This window comes from Hyperoodon ampullatus (assembly GCF_949752795.1).
Source record: "Hyperoodon ampullatus genome assembly, chromosome: 12".
In the NCBI taxonomy this organism is placed as follows: domain Eukaryota; kingdom Metazoa; phylum Chordata; class Mammalia; order Artiodactyla; family Ziphiidae; genus Hyperoodon; species Hyperoodon ampullatus.
Genome location: NC_136925.1, coordinates 64352253 through 64376874, shown reverse-complemented (window position 1 = coordinate 64376874; position 24622 = coordinate 64352253). Strand labels below are relative to the sequence as shown.

The 24622-nt window shown below is 40.6% G+C and overlaps 1 protein-coding gene across 5 annotated transcripts in view; it reads left to right on the top strand.

The window, feature by feature from the left end:
• Nucleotides 1-24622, top strand: part of NHSL1 (NHS like 1) — a gene marked incomplete at its 5' end in the record, with an annotated part of 243045 nt that overhangs the window by 191849 nt on the left and 26574 nt on the right. For all 5 annotated transcript variants that reach the window (XM_079716116.1, XM_079716114.1, XM_079716117.1 and 2 more), the window contains one exon: nt 20836-20963. In XM_079716116.1, coding sequence (XP_079572242.1) covers nt 20836-20963 — 128 coding nt within the window. The remainder of the gene's footprint in view (nt 1-20835; nt 20964-24622) is intronic.

Genomic DNA, 24622 nt, shown 5'->3' with positions numbered 1-24622 from the left:
TATTTTTCAGGTTTCATGCCCCCAGAAGGCCAACTTGGGAGAGAAATAAACATACTTTCTCATACTATGTTTAACAGGCAGTTTGGTGACTGCATCTGTGTTAACTCCTGCCTGAATTAGTTCACAGAGCATCTGTTGTTGGTATCAGAAACCGTCTAGTCACAGTGAAGAAACACATTTTAGCAGGTCAGCCTGCTCTGTGGCTCTAGAATTAGAAGTGTAAGCACAGGGAGGAATGTTGGATCTGGCCTGTGTTAATTCAGAGTCAGAAGGTTATGTTTATTATATCTGGAGAGATAAGAATTGGGGATTTACACTTCAAAGAAATGACTATTTGTACCAACTGATTTAAAACAACAGTGTGTGTGTGTGTGTGTGTGTGTGTGTGTGTGTGTGTGTGTGTGTACGGACCAACCTATTTAACATTAAAGAGTGGTGTACCTTTCTTAAAATTATGGACAAGGTTTCCAAGTAGTCCCAGCCAGGTTTCTCTGACAGTTCGTGACACACAGACTTTATCTAAGGGTCACTGCATCTACCTTTCATTGTCAAGAAACCACCTACTAGTTGCATTTTGACTTGGACAAGTAAGTCTGTTCTGGGAAGGGCTGTGGGGATCTCTGGATTTGATGAGGGGGCTTGGTGGTCTCATTTGTCTGCATTGGGCTGATGGCCCCTGGGATATCCCAGGTGCCCTGTGGTTTTGGCTATAGAGTCTCCTCTTGGGGGTCCTGTGGCATTTTTTACAGAGCTTTCTGGAAGACACTTTTCTAGGCATGACCTGGGGGATGTTGGCTGAGAGCTGTCTCTCTTGGAATGATACATCTGCTCACCACCCAGACAGGCTCAGGACGAACATCTGCTTTGCCCACCTTGTGCTAATGACAATGAATTCTTCATGTTTTTCTTTTCTGTCACTTTTTAAAAATTATGACATAGAACACAGACAAATACATAAGACTTGTACAGTTTAACAAATAATTATAAAGCAAACATCTATGTAACTATTATTACTCTGGTCAAAAAACAGAATATGACCTGAACTCCAGAAGCCTCCTGTTGTTCTTGCTTTCTAGTAGGAAAAGCTCAGGTTTCATGAAAAGTGTATGGGTCACATCTAGGTTCACATCCTGCCTCTGTTATGTACTAGGAATATATTATTTGAGTTTAATTTTGAGTTTATCGCTTTAACATTTTGAGCTTTTTTTTTCATCTATAAAATAAGATCATAATATCTGTTTTCGTGGGAATAAAACCAACTTATTTATATAAAGTATCTCAAAGTACCTGCCCCTCAATGTGGAAGCAGTGTTTGTAGAAAGAAGGGTGCCTTTTAAGTGCAATGGAATACAGATAGAACTTTCAGCCCTCTTTCCCAAATGGCTGTCATGATTTAGCTGGCACTTCCTCTCCCAGCCATTATGCTCCAGGGATATACAGTGGGGAGGAGTGAGAGAGGAAGAGAACAAGGAACATTGTCAGATGACAGTGACAGCCATAGACACTTGTTCATTTCATCCACATGAGCAAGATTCCTTTTCCCCGACTCCCCATCAACCTCTGAAAGATGCCCAGGATGCTAGAGCTAGAAAGGCCCTCCCCGGTCCTCTGGTTAATAAATCCCCTTTCCATTTTGTAGATAAGTAAGCCAGGACCTATCAGAGTTAAGGGATTAATTGACAGCTGCTTTGCAGTTTATAGATGGCTCTGCCAAGAACTCCAAATCAGGTTTCTCAGCCCATGCTGGCCTGTTTTGATCTCAGATCCCAAGGGCCTATCTCTGACGCCTCTTCAGCTGCCCTCAACTTCCAGAAGGGTCACTGGGACAGGGCTTACGTGGGGAATCCAAAGGCTCAAGGCAGATTTGGTTTCTTCAGCCAGTTAATTTAGGAAATGCAAAATAGCCTAAGGTTGGTGGCTTCCCTGTTGCTCATGAAAACTTCTCTTCACTCATTCCTGATTTCATTAAAAGTCAAATATGTTTAAGAGAAATAAAGAAAGGGGGCTTCATCATGAGACATCATGTGTGACAAACATCTGTAACCATTGTTTCATCCTAATAGCATTTGGTGCATATTTTTAGGGCAACAGTAGGTCATTAGTACCTCGATGGACTTAAAAAAATAGTAATAAATAGGTTATAAAAGCGACAAAAGAAAGATAAGGGATTAGAAACATTAAATATACCAATGGTTTAGCACTTGTAGCCAGTTTACTCTTTGCCTACTTCTTTTTTTTTTTTTTTTTTTTTCTTTTTGCGGAATTCGGGCCTCTCACTGTTGTGGCCTCTCCCGTTGCGGAGCACAGGCTCTGGACGCACAGGCTCAGCGGCCATGGCTCACGGGCCCAGCCGCTCCGCGGCATGTGGGATCTTCCCGGACCGGGGCACGAACCTGTGTCCCCTGCATCGGCAGGTGGACCCTCAACCACTGCGCCACCAGGGAAGCCCTGCCTACTTCTTTACTTACATTCTTCCTGAAGAATCCTTTGGTAAAATTGATGTGTAAAAGGAGACGGTTAAATGTCACTGGTTAAAGAAGGATTATCTTTCATTTTTTTTTTATAAGAAAGAAACATTAAATTTCATTCATGGAGAATTTTAACTTATTTACTAGTTTAAACAAAAATAGGCATAGAGTTGAGGGCAGGGCAGGGAGTGGTTCATTATTCTGGAAAAGCCGCTGAACAGAAGTAGGATGTGTAATTGTCTCATCTTTCCTGAACCACAGAGGCATTGACATCTTGTTCTGTTGTCAGTAACTGTTCTGAAAAATGAGATAGGAGACCAGAATTGTGATTCCGGTGCTGCCAGTAGCCCGTGAGATGTTGGAAAATCATATACCTTTTTTTTTTAAATAAATTTATTTATTTAATTTATTTATTTTTGACTGTGTGTGGTCTTCGTTGCTGCGCGCGGGGTTTCTCTAGTTGCGGCAAGCAGGGCTACTCTTTGTTGCAGTGCGTGGGCTTCTTATTGTGGTGGCTTCTCTTGCTGCGGAGCACGGGCTCTAGGCGCACGGGCTTCAGTAGTTGTGGCACGTGGGCTCACTAGTTGTGGCTCGCGGGCTCTAGAGCGCAGTCTCAGTAGCTGTGGCGCACGGGCTTAGTTGCTCCGTGGCATGTGGAATCTTCCCGGACCAGGGCTCAAACCCGTGTTCCCTGCATTGGCAGGTGGACTCTTAACCACTGTGCCACCAGGGAAGCCCCATATCCCATTTTTGTACTTGGCTCCCTCCTCTGGAAAACAATTTTCAATCTCCAAGTTCCCTTCTAAGCTCCAAACTTCTGATTGGCCTCTTTTAACTGTTTAAGAGTGGTATGCAAAGTTTATTAACACAAAGATACAATTTACGGCTGAACACAAATACTGACAAATTGAATTGTCCACAAATCTAAGTTTGTGGTGACATAAAAGTTTCTAAGTGCACCCAGCAAATGAGGCACTGGTCTGTATGTTGTAGCAGAGTCAGAGATAAATCAACATGGCTGCTTTCCTGGTTTACACCTCGTCAGAGAAAGAAGTGTGTGAATAACTCACAAGGTTGATAATGGTGGTATTACTGAGCCACACCCTTGTCCATGGGTGTTGTCTTTAAAACAGAAATCTGATCATGCCTCTCATTAAACATTTTTTACCAGCTTTCCACCATTGGCAGGATAAAACCTAACTTCCTTAGCATCTGAGAACCTTCCTTACCCCTGTTTGTCCAGCTTCACCTGACAAATCACCCTTTCTCCCCCATGCTTCTCTCCTCCTCCACCCAAGGTCTTTACCTTGTGCCCTTACACATAAGGATAAAGTCCTTCTGTTGGAACCCTGGCTTGTCTTCCCCTCCCTTTCTCTCCACCCCACGTTTCAATCCACTTCCTCTCTCTTCTAATCCACAACCTCTCACACCTGGCCAACTCCTATTCCCCTTGTAAGGGTCATCTGGTTGATGCTCAGATTCCCCCAAAGCTTTCCTGGACTCCTCCTGGCAGACGTGGGCATCCCTTACCCACTTTTCTACACATGCCCACAGAACCTTACACCCCTCCATTAAACTAGAAACTGTGTTCACATGTTTTTCCCCCCACCTGACAGCAAGACCTTTGGCAGCAGGACCTTTTCTTGTCACTTGTGTGACCCCAGTGCCTGGTACTGTAAATACTGTTGTATTTGTGGAGGTCCTGGAAAGTTCATCTCGAACTCATGAGGAAGATCAGTCACAGTCACAGAACAAGTGGTGAGAACACGGGAGTGAGGAGATTGGAGATAGAGAGAGTGCAGGGAGAGGAGTTGTGAAGGTTGAGCCTGGAAGGCTTTGATCTAGGGGGCTGAAGAAGTCAGGAAAAGAGTAACTGGGGAGGAAGAGGAGATCAGGATGGGTCAGTGACCACGGTGCTCGGGGATGGGCAGAGTCAGAAGAGAGGCTACTGAACTGGTCAGTAGGCAGTCATTGGTAACCGTCAAAAGAGTGGTTTCAAGGGGGTCTGTGGATTTAAGAAGCCAGGTTTCATGAGATAATTATTTTAACAAGCAGACAAATAATACAAGTAACATTTCTTAAGAAATAAATGATGTCAACAAGGCAAAGAGAAAAAGGACAGTATTTTGAGGTGGTGGCAGGCTAGAAGTAGTAGTATTATTTGTTTTAAAAACTAGAGCCAATCAAAACATGCTTGTAGACAAAAGAGCCCACAGGAGGAGAAAAGGTTGCAAATATAAAGAGAGAATCGGAGCATTCCCTGAGGAGACAGCAGGCAGTGAACGGGCGCAGGCAGAGGTCAGGTTTCGACTTCTAGTTCCCAGACAGGACTGGGGAAAGGGCATTTTGAGATGGAGCAAAGAAACATTGAATTTGTTTATTAAGGGGTGTTGGAGTCTTGATAGAAAAATGGCCCCCACTCTGTGACTAGTTCCTTGGTGAGAAGGATGACTTCATTTGGAGCTCTCTTGTTCAGTGCTTGCGAATTTAATTAGGTTGACTTTTCAAAGACAAATGGCAATGTTATTAAAGACTTTTTTTTAATGTTTAGTATTTCATTAGACTTCCTTTGGAATTTTTATCCTTAGGGAAAGTTGCCCAACCTGATGAAACAATGGATTGAATTCTCTATTGAGAAAAGAGAAGTGTAAAGACAAAAATAAAAAAGTAACAGAATGGAATGATACACAAAGGTGGCGGTTTAACTTCTGTTGTTTGATTTGATGGCACACAACATTTTTTTTATAATACTAACTCTCTGGGTATGATAACCCTGAAAGGGTACTTAACCTGTGAGAGGGAAGTCAGATGCAAGAGCAAAGAAAAAGGAACAATCATTGCTTTTTCAGTGGGTAAAGAGACCTGTTGCTTTTTTTTTAATGGTAAGCAACACACAAAAGGTAGAATAGCAAAGACAGTCATTTACATGATCCAGGTCTTAACAAAGCACTATGGGTTGTTTAAACAAAAGGCTTTTTGTTTTGTTTTTGTGTCCATGGTCAGTCTGCTGTTTCAGCAATTCCATTTTAATTCCTGATAAAGTGCGTAACTTGAGTGGCTGCTATATTTCACCCAGCGCAGCATAAAAATGCTACATTGAAGGTACTGTGGATAAGGTTTGTTATCATTCCCTGAACAACTGAAGTCCCTGGTGTTGGTTTAGAATCTTTGCAGGCTATTTGATATTGAGTAACCTTGGTGATGCTCCACGACTGCCAGTGATAGGGCTTTTTCATTCTAAAGTGAAATGAGATCACCTCTAGTTGGGCTGTGCTCTGGTGGTGCTCAACTAGGGCTTGCAAACTCGCAGCACCTTCACATTTATCATGGGCACCAGAAAGCTTTCACCTTAATTTAAATCTAATTTAGTTCTTCAAATCTCCTTAAATGACTTTGGGTATGTGAAGAGAAGAAATGTTAAAAACCAGTTTTCTGCCATGGCAAATAACATTTGAGGAATAATTCCTTCCATGGTTTGCAATGAAAAATAAGGCTAACAGTTTTATCCAATGGTATAAGTTTTAATATTTACTTCCTGTGTTTTGGGAGGTTTTTATTCCACCCTAATAGAAATTAACCATAGAGGGAGAATATCCGTCAAAATGATCTTTTTTTGCCCTTCTGCATAAGTGAGATTGCCTATGGTGTTTAATGTCAGTGAAGGAGATGCTGGTCCCAGGGTATGGAGCGAAAAGACTCTTTTCAATGCCTTTTCTGTATATTAGTCAGCACATTCATTTCCTGTGTGACTGTTGAGCTGATGACACCACATTTTCCCATCCTGACCACTTTATCTCCCCAAACTCACTAAGGAGATTGAAATGAGAAGTCATTTGGAATAGTGCTAAAATAAGTGTTAGGCATATGAATCCAGCAGTCTGCTTGTCATTACCGCCCCCCTCCTTTGGCAAAACCCATCCATTTCAAAGATGGCTTTTCTGACCATCTCTCCTCTACCTTACTCCTTCCCAAAACTTTTCTGGGAGCTTTCCTGTGACTTCTGTTCTATCTGACCAGAAATCTTTGGGGGAGTTGCCTGTGATGGAATTAGTGTCTTCATGCTGGATTTGGTCAGTGTCCCTGAAGTTCTACCAAGACCAAATTTTCTTGTATAGATAACCCAAATAGAGCACTGAGTATCATCTTCCCTACCAGCTCTTCCCTCATCCTCTTATTTCCTGAACATATGTATGATTGGGACCCCTTCCCCCTTAAATTCTGTGTTGCTGCTGGCCCCAGCCCATACCGGCCAGCTGTGCTTAATAAACACTAATGACATGGGTGGTGTACCAGATAGATAGGCAGGTCCCATGCCTTGGGTAAATTAAGATGGAAAGTATGGCCAAAGCTAAAATACACCTGGGTGAGGGATGGGGCTGGCCCTTCTGTCACATAATCACAGTACCCTTTCAAGTACTGATGGTTCATTCATTTAATGAACTCCCTGGCCACCCACACTGAGTAAATCATGTCTGGCTTAGACACCTTTAGGAGGACATTGGCTTTTGCTTTCAGGGCCTGGGAAGCCATTGGAGAGGTTTGAGCTCAGAAGTGACATAATCTGACTCATCATTTTTAAATGGTTAAATCTGGTTCTGTGTTAAAAGTTTGCAGTAAAAGGGATCAGGGTGATGCAGGACGCTGGGCAGAGATGACCACAGTAATCAAGAGACAGGTGGAAGCAGCCTGAATCAGGAAGCTGTGTTTAAAGCTGAGCTGAAGTGGTACGTTAAAATAACAAGACCTCTTCAAGCGGTTTAAGGGAATCTTGACCTGTAAAGTACTTCTACAGGAGCAAAATTAAAGCTTTTTCTGAAACACAACAGTATTCCTTAGGAACCGAAAGCAAATACCAGATATAGCATTTCTCCTCCTCCTGCAGTGATCTGTTAAATTCTTCTTTGTCCTTTGTTTCCTGTTTTCCTCTCAAGTTATTCTGTTGGTGAGTGTGGATCATCTGTGACATAATAAAAGAAACAGATTAACTCTCTTTTCCCCTTGGGCCTTTTATCATTTCTCACCTGGAATATGTAGGAAATCTTAAACTATGGAAATTCTGCTTCCTTCTTCGGGAGCCTCTCCTCTAATTGGAAGACTTTTCCTTTTATGTCACACCGACCCCAAATGGTTGAATGGATTTCACATCAAGCACCTTTAATATTGTTTCTCCTTCTCTGTGGCTACTTACCTGCCTCTGAAACAGTTTTCTCCTCCTGTGGCTCCCAGACCAGCAGTAAGACCATCACCTGGGAACTTATTAGAAATGCAAGTTCTCGGTCCCCACTCCAGACCCACTGAATCAGACACTCTGGGACCCACTGGTCAGCCAAGTGGTTAACAAGCCCCCAAGGGATCCTGATGCACCTTAACTGGGAGAACCAGTGCTCCATAAATTGTCATGTGAACTTGTTTAATCAGTCAGCTAAATCGTAAACACCTTGAAAGTTGTACCCCTTCAGTTTCACTAGCTCATCGCAAGCTAGGGTTCGAACACACAGCTGTTGACTGTCAGAGTTTGAGCCCTTGACTGTCGCCATTCATCTCCCTGGCTGTTAGCAGAAGGTTACTTGAACAAACTGATTCATCTCCTTCCAGGACGCTTCCTTCTCCTTGACACGTGGGTGATTGTTGGCATATTTTCTGATTGGCCGTCTCTTTCTTACCTGCAGTTAAACAAAGTATACTCTAACACCTGGAACATTTTGTCTCATATGCACCATTAAGAGAGGAGATATTTCAGAACCTTTAGGGAGACTTGGGCTCAATCATTAAGCCATATATTTTCTCCTTTTCTTTTTTATTTTATCGTACTTTGGATGCAAAGTATCTTTGACGTGACGATTGATAAAGAAGTTGTCTTATGGACTCATATATGCAGTTTTTGGAAGACAAATTTGGATATAATACTTCATATATAATAATATGCTTTTATATCATTGTAAGTATTGCTGTATAACTTCATATCAATACAAACTCTTACTCTTAAGTGGAGAGGGGAGAAAAGAATGAATCATTAGTGTAATAGTAAACCAAAAAGGAATATTTATTTGGAATCTATTATTTTAAATTGCTGTCAAATTATCTAGGACAATATCCATTGAAAATATCTATATTAACTCCATGGTGTCTTTAGATTTAACATAGCTTTTCAACTCACTTGATATGCTGCAATTAACTGAATAACTTAAAAACATTTGACCATTTATAGTCTCTTAATTATGTTCTAATTTGTTGATTCTTAAAGACGATTTAAATAAATTGAAGTGCAGCTGTTTTGAAGAAAAGAATTTATGGAAAGTCCAAATGTAATTTTGGAAAATCCAATATACATGACTGGCAAGGCAGAATCTGAACTACAGTACCAGTATGATTTCTTTCTCTTGCTCAGGATTGCCAAACCCAATAAATTAAGATACTAGAAGGCAGATCCCTTCTATTTTAAAATGCATTTTGGTTTGATTTTCATTAAAAAAATAAGTTCCCTAATGTTTACAGAGCATAATATTTGAGTGCAGTAAAATTTTCCTACATGCTTGTTACTTGAAAGCTCAAACTAGAATCTTTAGCTATATAAGATCTGATACAGCTGTTGGACTGGAATTGATTATTTATTTTCTTCTAAATATATGTTTGTAGTCTTCTGTGTTCTCAGTTCTCTGGTACCGGACAAAGATATGTAATAGAACTGGCGTTTGACCCTGTCATTGATAATCTGATGGATAAATAACTGGGATAGAAGTTTGGAAACCTGGATCTACCAGAAACTTAAAACACTTGTGTTTTATAATCCATAAGACAGGTATAATATCTGCTTTCCTTCAATTCCCACAGAAATATTTTACACACAAATCAAATAATGATGGCCAAGGGCTTTCAGTTTAGAAAATAACGCATTTATAAAGTGTCATCAGGGTAATGGCTTTAAAAATCAGTGATCTGAAAAAAAGTGTTTTAGACTGTGGTTCATCACAGAACATTCTCACTGAAGCAGTACATCATGACCACTATTTATAATTATCTTTGGAACTGGAGTCCTCCCAATTGTTAATGACCTTGAATTATAGGAGGAGAATTATGAAAGATTTAATACTGTTAAAAAGAAACCACATTCAGATTTTAAAGTATGGTACATCTAAAATGCTGTACTGTTGTAAAATACCAACATTGTGCTTTTGACCTGAATGTTTCAGCACTTTGCTAGCAGTTCATGCTCATATACACCACCACTATACATACAACCTGAAAAATGACAAAATAATCTTTCTTAACCAGTCCTTTTGGCTTTTAATGCAGCAGTGCTTGTTTTCTTTTTTTTTAAGTATAATTAATTTACAGTATTGTGTTAGTTTCAAGTGTACAGCAAAGTGATTCAGTTGTACATATGTGTGTGTGTGTGTGTGTGTGTGTGTGTATATATATATATATATATATATATGCTTTTTCAGATTCTTTTCCATTATAGGTTATTACAAGGTAGTGAATATAGTTCCCTGTGCTCTACAGTCGGTCCTTGTGGTTCACCTATTTTATATATAGTGGTGTGTATATGTTAATCCCAAATTCCTAATTTATCTCTCTCCCCTACCCCCGCTATCTCCCCTGCTATCCCCTTTGGTAACAATAAGTTTGTTTTGTATGTCTATGAGTCTATTTCTGTTTTGTAAATACATTCATTTGTATCATTGTTTTTATATTCCATATATAAGTGATATCATATGATATTTGTCTTTCTCTGACTGACTTACTTCACTTAGTATGATAATCTCTAGGTCCATCCATGTTGCTGCAAATGGTATTATTTCGTCCTTTTTAAGGCTGAGTAATATTCCATTATGTATATGTACCACATCTTCTTTATCCATTCACCTGTCGGACATTTAGGTTGCTTCCATGTCTTGGCTATTGTAAATAGTGCTGCTATGAACACTGCGTCTATCTTTTCGAATTGGAGTTTTCTCCAGATATATGCCCAGGGGTGGGATTGCTGTATCATATGGTAACTCTATTTTTAGTTTTTTAAGGACAGCAGCGCTGCTCATTTTAAATACTTCCTTTATCATTGCTTTCTCTTCTTACTCAGACAAGCTAACGTTCAGCAAACCTCACTTTTTTCCCTTTTAGCATCCACTCATCTTACCACATCATTTCCTTAGGGAATAAACGACGAATCCCTTTTTCTTCCCACCTTGCATTCAATTTCTCTTTCTCCATCTCCTCCTTTTCCTTCTAGCTCTCGTTTAAGTAAGTCAGAATTTAGTAACCATTTATTTAAGTTAAAAACTTTGTTCTCTCAGAGTATACTTCAAAGTCTTTATAATAAATTCATGAAATTTTTCACTTATAATTGTCTCTTACAGAATTATAAATATGAAAAAATTAATTATACATATCAATGGTAAAAATGCCAGTGTGCTTTTACTAGCATCACTAGGTGATTTACTTTTCCTCATACAGGTAACGTTCAGACTCTTATTGTGGTTTGGTTGGAATTCATGTATTTGAGTACTGTTAGCTGAGTCATAGCATCTGGAGGAAGGTGGTAAATACAGGTGAGATCATGTCACTTCTCTGTTGGCAGTCTCCAGAGGCTACCCGCCGGCCTTGTGGTTTCAGCCAGAGTCCTTACAGGAACCTCCAAGGCCCTATGTAACCTGCTCCCCCTTTACCTGTCTAACCGTCTCCTATTGTCCTTCCTCTTCCCCCAGCCCAGATCACTCTTCCCTCCAGCTCTTTCTCAGGGTGATGGAACCCACTTTCTTCACGCAGATGTCACCACTCAGGTAGCCCTGCTTCAGTACCACTCCCTATGCCCTTCCGTGCTTTATTTTTCTCTTAGCACTTAGGACCTTCTTATGTATTATGTAGTTGATTCTTTTTACTGTTTGGTGTCTGTGACCTCTTAGAGCATAAGCGCTATGAAGACAGGAATTTTTGTTTGTTCTGTTCACTGTGGAATCTCCTGCGCCTATAACAGCACTTGGCAGGTAGTAGATGATTCATAAACATTTATGACTTAACAGATAAACGTGGGATGGGGATGCTTTCCTCTGGAGTATACGTGAGGAATCAAGAAAAGAGAATTGTCTTAGGGGTTAATGACTTCTTCCAACTTCGATCCTGCCTTTTTTGGCAGTAATTGCTACTCTACCTCCTTACTCCTTTTCTTTGCTATTCTTTCGTTAAAAATCACCAATTGAACCTGGCATAGCAGAGGATCTAAGGAAGCATGTGATATGGTTTATAATATTGAAGAGTTCAGGCTAGCATGGAACGTTGTAGTAACTAGGGAAGGCTTTGTGGAAAAGGGGATTTGAAGTAAACCTCAAAGGATTTTGATTGAGCTGTCTTGAAGTAGCACAGTGACTTGGGTTCCCTGGCGGGTAAGCATGGCGGCTGCCACTGCCGGCCAGTAGACCCTGGATGCCATCATCTATAAGAGGGTTTGGGAACTGATGATGATAATATACATTATATATTAATATGTATAATTAATATAAATTGAAGAATTTATAAAATAACTTCCAGAAGGGATCAAAAGATTTTCTTTTTCATCTTAAAATTCTGAGTCTGCTAATATTTTCATTACCCATTTGAGATATGCAGTGTTTTCACCTACAGACCTGCTTTCCCTTTGAGGAAAAGTTAAGAGTCCATCTCTAATCTTAATTTTAGTAGACCTTAAATACCAACATGCTTTTAGGTGAACATTTACTTATTTCATTTTGTACTCATATTTTTGTTCTTGTTGTTATGGAAATGTAAGTATAGGGGAAAAACTATAATAAAACTAGTTTAACATCTTTTCTTTCTTGGAAAGAGTTTAAGGAAACTAAAACCCAAAAGTGAATGTACTGATTTGCTAGATAAAGGCTAATGTTATTTTATACATAATTAAGTGTGGTACGGAGAGATCTGAAGGAGGGTAGTTTCTCGTCATAAGCAAGTTGATCTCTCAGGAAAGAGCACCAGGTTTGGGGCCAGAATACCTGGACTCTAATGTTGGCTCCACCAATTGGAGCAAGTTTCTTTTTGTGTCTCAAGCTTTTCATACGTAAAGTGTGGATAATTATTATCCCCGGGCTTCCCTGGTGGCACAGTGGTTGAGAGTCCGCCTGCTGATGCAGGGTTACCCGGTCCGGGAGGGTGCTGAGCCTGTGCATCCGGAGCCTGTGTTCCGCAACGGGAGAGGCCACAACAGTGAGAGGCCCGCGTACTGCAAACAAACAAATATATATATATATCCCCATCTCTTAGGCCCATTGTGCAGAGTAAATGATTTACTGTACGTAAAGTGCTTAGAGCGATGGCTTGTTCATAGGCAGCCCTCAATCAAAGGCAATATTATTAATACGCAGTAGTTAGTACGTCTGCTGAGAATTGTTTTTACATCTCGCCTTTTCCTACTACAAAGGGTAACTTTTCTTGGGACCTTAGAGGTTGGTCCTGAAGCTGACAGATGTTTCTTGCCCAGAGTTGCACAGCTCTTCAGTAGCCAAACGGGCATCTCCAGATGCCCAATTCCTGTCACAGTTTCTTTTCCATGATCCTCTAAGATTTCTGCCAAAGGCACCCCTGCCCCGTTTCTTTGAAGATCGTTATGAGTGTCTTTCACATCTTAGCATCTCCTGGTTCCACACTGGGTTAATTTCCTAGGGCTGCAATGACAAAGTACCACAAACTGGGCGTCTTAAAACAGTAGAACTAAAAACAAAAACAAAAACAGCAGAACTTTATTGTCTTACAGTTCTGGAGGCTGTAAGTCCAAAATCAAGGTGTTGGCAGGGCCATGCTCCCTTCAACCTCTAGTGGAGAATCCCTCCTTGCCCTCTTCCAGTTTCTGGTGATCCCACATGCTCTTTGACTTATGGCAGCATGACTCCAGTCTCTGCCTCTGTCTTCACAAGGCTGTCTTCCCTCTGTGTCAGTGTGTCTCCGAATGGTCCTGGTGTCTCTTTTTCCTCTTCTCATAAACCTATCAGTCATACTGGATTAGGACCCACTCTAGTGATCTCATTCTAACATGCTTACATCTGGAAAGACTATTTCCAAGTGAAGTCACGTTCACAGGTACCAGGGGTTAGGACTTCAGCATATCTTTTCTAGGGACACAGTTCCACCCAGCACACATACTTTCAGATCAGAGAACCTTGATCCTTTTCTCTCCTTGCTTTGATAGTTACAATATATCAAATACATTTACCAAGCACCTGGCTAATACTCTTTCAGTGTAAAAATGCCCCTAAGTATAAGACTTTGTGTTACATGAAACTGATTAGGTTTGTAAATTTTGTAGTTAGATTAATTCAAATATTTGTGCTCTTTTTTGGATTGAGAGGAGTTAGAAATAAATGTTCAGGCCATTGACAGTGAGAGAATCCCCGTATGAGTGTCATACTGACTTAGGAAAAGCCATACAACCTCCTGATGTTTTGGTAAAGATGTAGCCAACAGCTTGGTCAAACTGTAGAATCTTAAAGAACTGTGTAGGGCTTCCCTGGTGGCACGGTGGTTAAGAATCCGCCTGCCAACGCAGGGGACACGGGTTCGAGCCCTGGTCCGGGAAGATCCCACATGCCGCGGAGCAACTAAGCCTGTGCGCCACAACTACTGAGCCTGCGCTCTGGAGCCCACGAGCCACAACTACTGAAGCCCGCGTGCCTAGAGCCCGTGCTCCGCAACAAGAGAAGCCACCGCAATGAGAAGCCCACGCACCACAACGAAGAGTAGCCCCCACTCACCACAACTAGAGAAAGCCCGCATGCAGCAACGAAGACCCAATGCAGCCAAAAATAAATAAAATAAATAAGTTTATTAAAAAAGAAAAAAACAACTATGTAGCCAAGCAGGTCTTGTTATGGAATTGCTTACTGGCTTTTAAAAGTGGGAGAGTTTGGGGCTTCCCTGGTGGTGCAGTGGTTGAGAGTCCGCCTGCCGATGCAGGGGCACGGGTTCATGCCCCGATCCGGGAAGATCCCACATGCTGCGGAGCGGCTAGGCCCATGAGCCGTGGCCAGTGAGCCTGCGCGTCCGGAGCCTGTGCTCCGCAACGGGAGAGGCCACAACAGTGAGAGGCCCGCGTACCGCAAAATACATGAATGAATGAATGAATGAAAAAAAAGTGGGAGAGTTTGAGGTAGTTATGGTTTATGTGGTAAATGCTGACAGCAGTGACTGTTTTTTTAGCACCCGCCAGGTGGAGGGTTCTGTGCAAAGTCCTGACACACCCTGACCTAGTCTCTCACCTTAAAGAGCAAAGTACTTGGAAATATTTGTTGACTGATTCTCATGACAGCTTTCCAGAAGTAATGTGCTAGTGCTAGAGGTGGGATCTGAGTTTCCAGGAGGTTAAAATGCTGTCCCCCCAGGTCTCACAGGTGGTGAGCGGTGCCTGGTTTGTCCTGGATTCCAGATACTCAGCGGCTTCCCCATAGAGTCCCTCCCAAAGGTCAACACCCTGTTACTGAAACACAGCAGGGTAGCTTTTCATCACAGATTCCACATCGAAAGCCTCTCAGTCTCATTCAGGAAGGATTGGAAATAAACACTTAGTAAGTGTCGGGAGAATGGGTGACAAGAATCTGGAAAATCATAGATTCAGTGTCGTCCCTCTTTTTGGAGGAGTCATTAGAGCTGGTGTGGGGTAGTCTCATTCTCCCCCTTGCTTATGAGGTAGGGTGGCCCCTCCTTGTCCCCTCTGAAGTTAGGTATGGCTGTGTATGTGGCTTGTTGTGTCCAAAGAAATAGGAGCGGAAGTAAACTCTGGTTATTTCTGGCAGAAGTTCCCAGAGCCAGTGTGAAACGCACATTCTCCCAGCGCTGCTGCGTGATGGTCCAAGCACAAGCTGAGAAGGACCTTCCCTCAGCCTGGTCCCTGCGTGACTGTGGTGAGCAGAGCCCCCAGTAGCTCTGCCTGGACCAGGAGAACATGCAGGAAAGAATCCTCTTGTTGTATTAAGCCACTGGGATTTTGGAACTGTCTGTGACTGCTGTATATTCCAGCTCATTGTCACTAATTCAAAACATTTAGGAGCAAAACAGAGAGAGTGGAAATTCATCAAGGATTTCCAGTAGAGAAAGTGATTTTGAAGATAACTCTAAATCTTCTTGCAGCAGACTCTCAGCATATCTAAAATATTAAAACAGAAAGTCTAAAGAATAGTTTAATATGTGAAGGTTTGGAGGACAGAACAGTATTAAATTCACAAGATGTTTAGGTAACCATCTAATCCTATGACAGTATTTTTTGCTTCTATATTAAAAACTTTGGTCTACCAAGGTGTTCGTCCATTGTCCTTGCGCTAAAGAAAATAGTTTGACATGAAAGGAAGGAGGAAGAAATTTGTGGCTGGGAAACCAAAGGACACAATAAACAGTGACACCTTTATCCAAGTAGTACTGTGAGAACAATAGCATGGTTTTACTCTTAATTTCTGTTGCAAGAGACGTATGTGTTAAAGACAGAGCTTCTGTTACATTTAGTATCGTGTTTCCCTCCTGTGGTTACTTGCATAACCTGGCTTTAAATTATGCTTTGCCTTGCTCTTACCATCAGTTCAGTGTTTGAAAAGTCTTTGTTTATTCATGATGGCTAGTACTCACTTACATCTCACTCCACAGACAATAAACTCAGTTTTTAATGAACAAAGCCATGGTTTAGAAACTGAGAGCCATTGCAACTTGACAGGAGGAAATTTTCCTAGATTTCCCGTAGAGTTGGAATAAGATAAATGACAATGGAATTTGATGAGTTTACTAGATTGCAGAAATCTGATAAGGGTATAAAAAATTGGTCATCTGCCATAAATTTATATGGACTAATTTTTTTTTTTTTTTTTTTTGGCTGCGTTGGGTCTTCGTTGTTGCGCGCGGGCTTTCTCCCATCCAAGTACTCACCAGGCCCGACCCTGCTTAGCTTCCGAGATCAGACGAGATCAGGCGCATTCAGGGTGGTATGGCTGTAGACCGGGCTTTCTCTAGTTGCGGCGAGTGGGGGCTGCTCTTCATTGCAGTGCACAGGCTTCTCATTGCGGTGGTTTCTCTTGTTGCGGAGCACGGGCTGTAGGCATGCAGGCTCAGTAGTTGTGGCTCATGGGCTCTAGAGCACAGGCTCAGTAGTTGTGGCTCACGGGCTCTAGAGCACAGGCTCAGTAGTTGTGGCACACGGATTTAGTTGCTCCATTGCATGTGGGATCTTCCTGGACCAGGGATCGAACCTGTGTCCCCTGCATTGGCAGGTGGATTCTTAACCACTGCACCACCAGGGAGGTCCCTGTATGGCCTAATTTATTCTTAGACCAGCATCGTGTTCATTTGATATGCTACTGTTTATTATACTACTATGTAAATATTTTTGTGACATAAACTTAATCTTGGGGGGAAAAAAGGCATTATCTTTTAAACTAGGCTTAAAAGGTGACACACATTGGAACTACTAATAATTGTCAGCCTTTCATGCTTTTAACTTATGGATAATAATTTTGCGATATTTTGGTCTTTTAAGATTCAACGGGTATCGAGTTATTAGGCTACTTTAAATTTCTTTTTAATTAAGAATTTTTAATTGGGGCTCCCCTGGTGGCACAGTGGTTGAGAGTCCGCCTGCCGATGCAGGGGATGCGGGTTCGTGCCCCGGTCTGGGAAGATCCCACATGCTGCAGAGCAGCTGGGCCCGTGAGCCATGGCCGCTGAGCCTGCGCATCCGGAGCCTGTGCTCCACAAGGGGAGAGACCACAACGGTGAGAGACCCGCGTACCGCAAAAAAAAAAAAAAAATTTAATTGGAGTGTAACTGTTGTACAATATAGTTTCAGGTGTACAACATACCGATTCGACATTTAAATACATTACAAAACAATCCTAATAAGTCACCATACAAAATTATTACAGTATTGTTGACTGTATTCCTTATACTGTGTATTATATCCCTGTGACTTATTTATTTTATAACTGGAAGTTTGTACATCTTAATCCCCTTCACCTCTTTTGCCCAACCCCACCTCCCTCCCCTCTGGCAACCATCCACTTGCTCCCTGTATCTATAAGTCTGTTTCTGGTTTGTTTGTTTTGTTTTTTAGATTCCACATATAAGTGAAATCATACAGTATTTGTCTTTCTCTGTCTCATTTATTTCACTTAGCATAATACCCTCTAGGTCCATCCATGCTGTTGCAAATGGCAAGATTCCGTTCTTTTTTTATGGCTGAGTAATAGTCCTCTGTATGTTTGTGTGAATATTGGAGTACATATATCTTCTTGAATTAGTGTTTTTGTTTTCTTCAGGTAAATACCTAGAAGTGGAATTGCTGGATCGTAAGATAGTTCTATTTTCAATTTTCTGAGGAACCTCCATACTGTTTCCCATAGTGGCTGCACCAGTTTACATTCCCACCAACAGTGCACAGGGGTTCCTTTTTCTCCGCATCCTTGCCAACACTTGTTATTTCTTGTCTTTTTTTTTTTTTTTTTTTTTTGTGGTACACGGGCCTCTCACTGTTGTGGCCTCTCCCGTTGCAGAGCACAGGCCCTGGACGCACAGGCTCAGCGGCCATGGCTCACGGGCCCAGCCACTCCGTGGCATGTGGGATCTCCCCGGACCGGGGCACGAACCCGTGTCCCCTGCATCGGCAGGTGGACTCTCAACCACTGCGCCACCAGGGAAGCCCCTGTTTATTGTCTTTTTGATGATAGCGCTTTGCTTATTTTTAATATTATTGCCAAGAATATCAGAACTGATATCACCTTTAGAGATGATCTAGCCTAGCAGTCCCTTGCAGAGCAATCTTTTTCAAACACATTCTTACATGGTACCTGGTATGTGAAACAGATTTTTTAATATTATAAACTTCTATAATTTAAGACTTGTACTTATCATAAGGTCAGTGGATGAGGGGAGAAAGGATTATTTTGAACAAGAAAAGGGCCTAGTTTAAGAGGACCTTGGCCTTCACTTTGTATTTTGTTTTGTTTGGCAACTATTTGAAAGCACTGAATTATGTGATAAGTAGCTGCCAGTGGTAATAGGTTTTATTGGTTTGTTTTACAAGGTTCACCCTGAATCCTTAGGTGACTTCAGTTTTATAGGACTACAGAAAAGTTAATTTAGCAATACAAGTTAATGACATGTAGAACTATGGAGCTGTTATTTTTTATCTTAGCTTTAAGATAAAATCAAATATTTACAGAACTCTGCACAGAGCACCATTTGAAAACTAGTCATCATGCTCCATGTAGCATCGCTGTAGAATGAGAGCATAGAGTCTGGTTGTACTATCTACCTTTGCAGAGAGATTGTCAAATATTGGAGAAAATGTGAAAGTATTTCTCACTGAAAAGGGTTAGGGTTAGTAAATCCTCATTTTTAAAAGTGTGTTCTGGAAGTTTCCGAAAAATTTTTTTTTTATTTTCTCTTTTACTCAGTATTAACAGTGGTTGCCAGCCCACACATTGTTCAGCCCATAAGTAACTGAAGTAGTAGGGTTTAGCTCTCTTATGATTATCAGTACATTTTTTAGTTTGGCATTCTAGAAGAGCCTCGTGACTATTTCCATGGGACTTTAAAAAAATCTGATTTATAGTTTTGCTTTAGTTCTCCACTCCCACTGTGAGGTAGATAGCACAGGAGAGTGAGGATTTTTTTATTCTCCAGTTGCAGAATTTTTATCCCTCCACTAAAGCAACTATTAATCTCCTCTTTGAAGAAGAAGCTTAGCTCCTAGTGTTAGAAGGGAACTCTGAAGATGCCCTACTTTAGTTCTGTGCCATTAGGCGCATGGTTTTGTAAAGCTGTGCAAAGAGGAAACTTGTCCAAAACCAAACACATGTCACCTTCCTTTACCAAGCTGGATATTTAAAGGAACCCTATGGGGAATCCTTTTGCAAGGCAAATGCTCCTCTGAGGTATCTGGGTAATAGGAGAGCTCCTGGGGCTTTGAAAAGCCATTAGAACTCTTCTTTCTGTGCTCACCCCCACCAATGGGAGTTATCAATGCAATAGTTTGTTGCTCCTTGAAGAGAATCTCTAATCTCTGAGCAGCCAGTGGTCCTAGTCCCCCTGTGATACAGGGCTGCTACTTACCTTCCACTCAGGTGCCAGGCATTCCTCCGTGGACTGGAAGACATCTCAGACTGCCAGCCAGCTTGTACTAACTAAATTCTGCACAGTGATTATAGGCTGTTTAGCATCAAAGTTAAATTGAGAAGTAAAAACAAAATGAGAGCATTATAATCCATGATTTCTCTTGTCACTTCCAGCTAATCAGTCTAGAAAACAAGCCTAGCATGAGAATTGCATGTGTTTTTTGATGTGGAATTACTTAATCAATTGTTTCATGTCAAAAATTATAGTAAGTATGGAAACCAGTATGGAGCTTCCTCAAAGAACTAAAAATAGGGTTGCCATATGATCTAGCAATCCCACTCCTGGGCATATACCCAGACAAAACTCTAATTCAAAAGGATACATGCACCCCTATATTCATAGCATTATTTACAATAACCAAGACGTGGAAGCAACCTAAATGTCCATCGACAGATGAGTGGTTAAAGAAGATGTGGTACATATATACAATGGAATATTACTCAGCCATAAAAAAGAATGAAATAACACCATTTGCAGCAACATGGATGGACCTAGAGATTATCATACTAAGTGAAGTAAGTCAGTCAGAGAAAGACAAACATCACATATCACTTATATGTGGAATCTAAAATACCACACAAATGAACGTATCTATGAAACAGAAACAGACTCACAGACATAGAGAACAGACTTGTGGTTGCCAAGGGGGAGGGGAGTGGGGGAGGGAAGGATTGGAATTTGAGATTAGTAGATGCAAACTATCATATATAGGATGGATAAACAACCAGGTCCCACTGTATAGCACAGGGAACTATAGTCAGTATCTGGTGATAACCCATAACAGAAAAGAATAAGAAAAAGAATATATATATGTATAACTGGGTCACTTTGCTGTATAACAGAAATAAACACAACATTGTAAATCGACTATACTTCAATAAAACTGAAAAAAGATTATGGTAAGTAAGACCTTGGGCTCAAAGTCTGAGTCCACTGCTTCCTTACATAACATTACACAACAAGTGATTTAATTACCCTAAAGTTGACTCAAGAGGATTGTTGTGAGGTGTAAAGGTAATCCCTTTGAAGTGTATTAATGTGGCATGTAGAGTGTGGCAGCTGCTTTACTAATTCGTAGTTCTTTTTATCATAATTTTTATTATGAATATTGTCATTATTTTGAAATTGTGTTATGCATAGAGAAATATTACTAGGAAAAGTAAGTAAGGAGGATTAAACTCATCCTGGTTCTTAAAGCCCTTTCTCCCCTCCCCGGCCTGTACCCCTGCAGAATGTGATAAGCTGCGGCAGGATGGCTACCGGAGTTCTCAGTACTACTCCCAGGGACCCACCTTTGCAGCCAACTCCAGTCCATCCTGCGATGATTATCAAGACGAGGATGAAGAACCAGATCCAAAGGTAAGGCTTCTAAATGCAACAGAGGATCCTGGATTGTATCCCAGAAGAGAAAAAGGACATAACTTGGAAAAACTGGTGAAATCAGAATAAGTCTGTTTTTTAGTTGATAGTATTATCCCACGTTAATTTCTTAGTTTGGGCAAATGTACCATGATTATGTAATATGTCAATATTAGGGAAAACTGGGTGAAGGGTACGCAAGGAATTCTTCATACTATCTTTGCAACTTTTCTATAAGTCTAAAATTAGTCCAAAAAAGGTAAGTTCAGGACCCAAGGAATTCATTAAAGGGACATAATCAGTGTATTGATTTCAGTACAGTATTCAATAAATTACATGAGATATTAAACACTTTATTATAAAATAGGCTTTGTATTAGACGATTTGCCCCAACTGTAGGCTAATGTTAAGTGTTCTGGGCATGTTTAAGGTAGGCTGGGCTAAGCTGCAATGTTCGGTAGGTTAGTGATCTATATACATTTTGACATTTGTTTTCAACTTACGGTGGGCTTATCTGACAAAACCCCACCATAAGTTGAGGAAGATCTATACAAAGAAGGTCTTTTATTATAATAGGAAAAGCAGCTATTTCAAAATTGATCTAGCCTACAATTTTTAAAACTCACCTTTCTCTTGTTGGTGTGAGTAAGGAAAATTAAAATCAGAAGATGAATTACATGTGAGGATTTTGTTTTGTGTAGATTAAGTTTTTTCAGCTTTATTGAAATAGAATTGACAAATAAATTTTTATATATTTAAAGTGTGATGATTTGACATACATGTGCTTTGTGAGATGATCATCACAATTGGGTTGATTAACACATCCACCACCTCACTACTTTAAACACAGAATTATAATTCATTTTTTAAAAAGTAGTTATTAAGCATCTTCTGTGTGCCAGGGACTCTTCTAGGTGCTGGTGATGTAACAATGAAGCAAACAAAAGAAATACTCGTCCTTGATGGTGCTTTGATTTGATGGTGAGCCACCGAGAATAAATAAGCAATGATGCTGTACTAGTGACGTGTGCTCTAGAGTAAACTAAAACAGAACAAGAGGTTGCAATTTTAAGTTAAAGGGGTAGGGCTTCCTGAGCAAAGAGGTGGTTGGGATTAAAAGAGTGAGCCATGCAGAAATCTTGGAGAAGGACATTCCAGGAAGAAGCAGCAGCCAGTGAATGAATGTTTCTTAATGTGTATAGGATTTACCTGCTACTACAAAATGCGAAGATTAATAAGATATCTGTACTTGCCTCAAGAAACTTAGAGCTCTCAGGTAGGGAGAACTCACCAGAATGAAAACTTTTACATATATTAACATGATGCAATAAATGTTTGTCATATAATGACATTTGAAAGAGGAATTCTTCTGACTTGGGCAGTCACGAAATGGGGAAGGGGTTGGGAGAGGGTGAAGTGTCTAAGAAGAATATTTATAGACTACTGCAACAGACAAGATGTCCTAAGGACCTAGAGATCCAAAGAGTGTCTGTGAATGGTGAGGAAGGGGGAAGTTAAAAGCTAAAGTTAAGAGATGGTGTTATTGTAGGAGTTAAGGAGACAAATTTCGAGCGTTAGCTCTGCCACTTGCTGCATTTCTTTGGATGTATCACTTGGGCCTTCAAGGCATTAATTTCTTTATCTAGAAAGTGGTGAGTGGAAAATTGTTCTCTGAGATCGGAGCTGTAATTCTGCCCAAGCTAATTTTAAAAATTAACACAATACCAATACAGTAAGTCCCCTACATATGAACGAGTTCTGTTCCGAGAGCATGTTCATAAGTCCAGTGTGTCCGTAAGTCCAGCAAAGTTAGCCTGGGTACCCAACTAACACAGTCGGCTATATGGTACTGTACTGTAATAGGTTTACAATACTTTTCACACAATACATATAAAACAAACACAAAAAATAAAGAAAACATATTTAATCTTACAGTATAGTACCTTGAAAAGTACAGTATGGTACCGGCTACGTCACCGCTACTTTTACACTTGCTTCTGGACATCCTGGGCTTGAAATAAAGATACTGTACTACTGTACTCTATACAGTACTGTACAGTAAAGTACACAAAAGCATAAGCACTTGTAGAGGATGCACACGTGTGACAGTGTACGCCAGATATGTGAACTGGCTTAAGTGATTGGACATGTGAACACGGTTCGCATCTTCAAAAGTTCTCAACTTGAAGATTCATATGTAGGGGACTTACTGTAAAAAGTTGAGTAGTTTTGTTCTGTTTTAGTTTGGAGTTATTTTAGAGGATGGGAGGAGGAGGGTGAGGACTGGAGAAACTGAGTCCAAGGTTCCTACCCGGGAAAGCTGTAAAACAGAAGAGCAGTGGTGGGGGAAGGAGAACCGGCCTGACCAGGTATTAAAACATAGTCAAGAATCACTCCAGTGTGGCACCTGGGTATACAGACCAGTAGGACAGAATATTAAAAACAGACTATAAAGTCCAGGAGTAGACCTAAATCTTTAGGGATTTAGTATATGATGAAGTTGGCATTTGAGATCAGGTGGGAATCCATTAACTGTACAAGGGGCTCCAAGCTAGCATTTTATGGTCTCCATGTTAAGACCAAGACCCCTAACTGCAATCATGTCCTTAGATGTCATTCTAACAGTTGGGATCATTTTAAACATGGAGTATCTAGAAGTCAACTTAGAGGGAAAATTCTACTGGGGAAACCCTTCACTTTGTATTTCCAGGTGGGCAGTGGAGGTGGGGCTATGATGAGGAGAACAGTTAACTATAGAGAAGAAGGGACAGGTAAGTTAACAAATGCTTAGAGGACAAATGGTCTGACAGCAAAATTAGGATGAAAAGCATCTAACTTGCATTCAAGAAATAATTAAGCATCTATCATGTGCTTAGGATAGAAGCACTCTCCTAAAATGAGAGTTGCTAGTAGGGCAAAAGTTAAGGACATAAATTAGAACAGAAGACTTAGGGGACGTCTGTTCTGGTTATTTATTCTGGCTAATCATTCCAGAATAATTATCCTAAAGCAAAACATTTCCCAAGTAGGACTTGTGTTTATGGTGTGGTGAAAGGTATTTTGCTAATGATATCCACATATATCTTTCAAAGTAGTGATGTAGTGTAGCAAGAAAAGAAATTGCTTGAAATATTTCCAACTATATGTGTTATGTATATCATTAAATAGTAAACATGCTGCATGAAAAATGCTGTCTGCAAAGAGATTCAGAAATCTCACAAAATACCTTTTTATTCAACTATGAAATCAAAGAGTAAGGCATTGCTTTAGTATTGTCCTAGCCTTGACATTTTTTTGTTCTTTTAGTTTTCCGTGTGTACCAGGTACTACCAAAGAGCTTATTCAGTTATTTGAAGAAAATTCAGTTATAGATGACAGAACACTTCCTTGAGAAGGCATTTCTCCAACTGCCATTGCTGGAGGTTATGTTTGATGAATATCTTCACTGAATCAAGGAAACATTCATAGAGGCCTCATTGTCTCAGCAGAAAGAATGTCAGTCATTACTCAATCTCTTACATAAAATTCCCCCCCAAACAGATAAATTAGACTGGGATTGTGGCAATAAATCGTTGGCTTTAATGGTATTGATAGAAACAGAAATTTTCTTTTCTAGTTTTCTGTTTCTCTTTGAACTGGCATCTCAGGTTCTGTTTTAG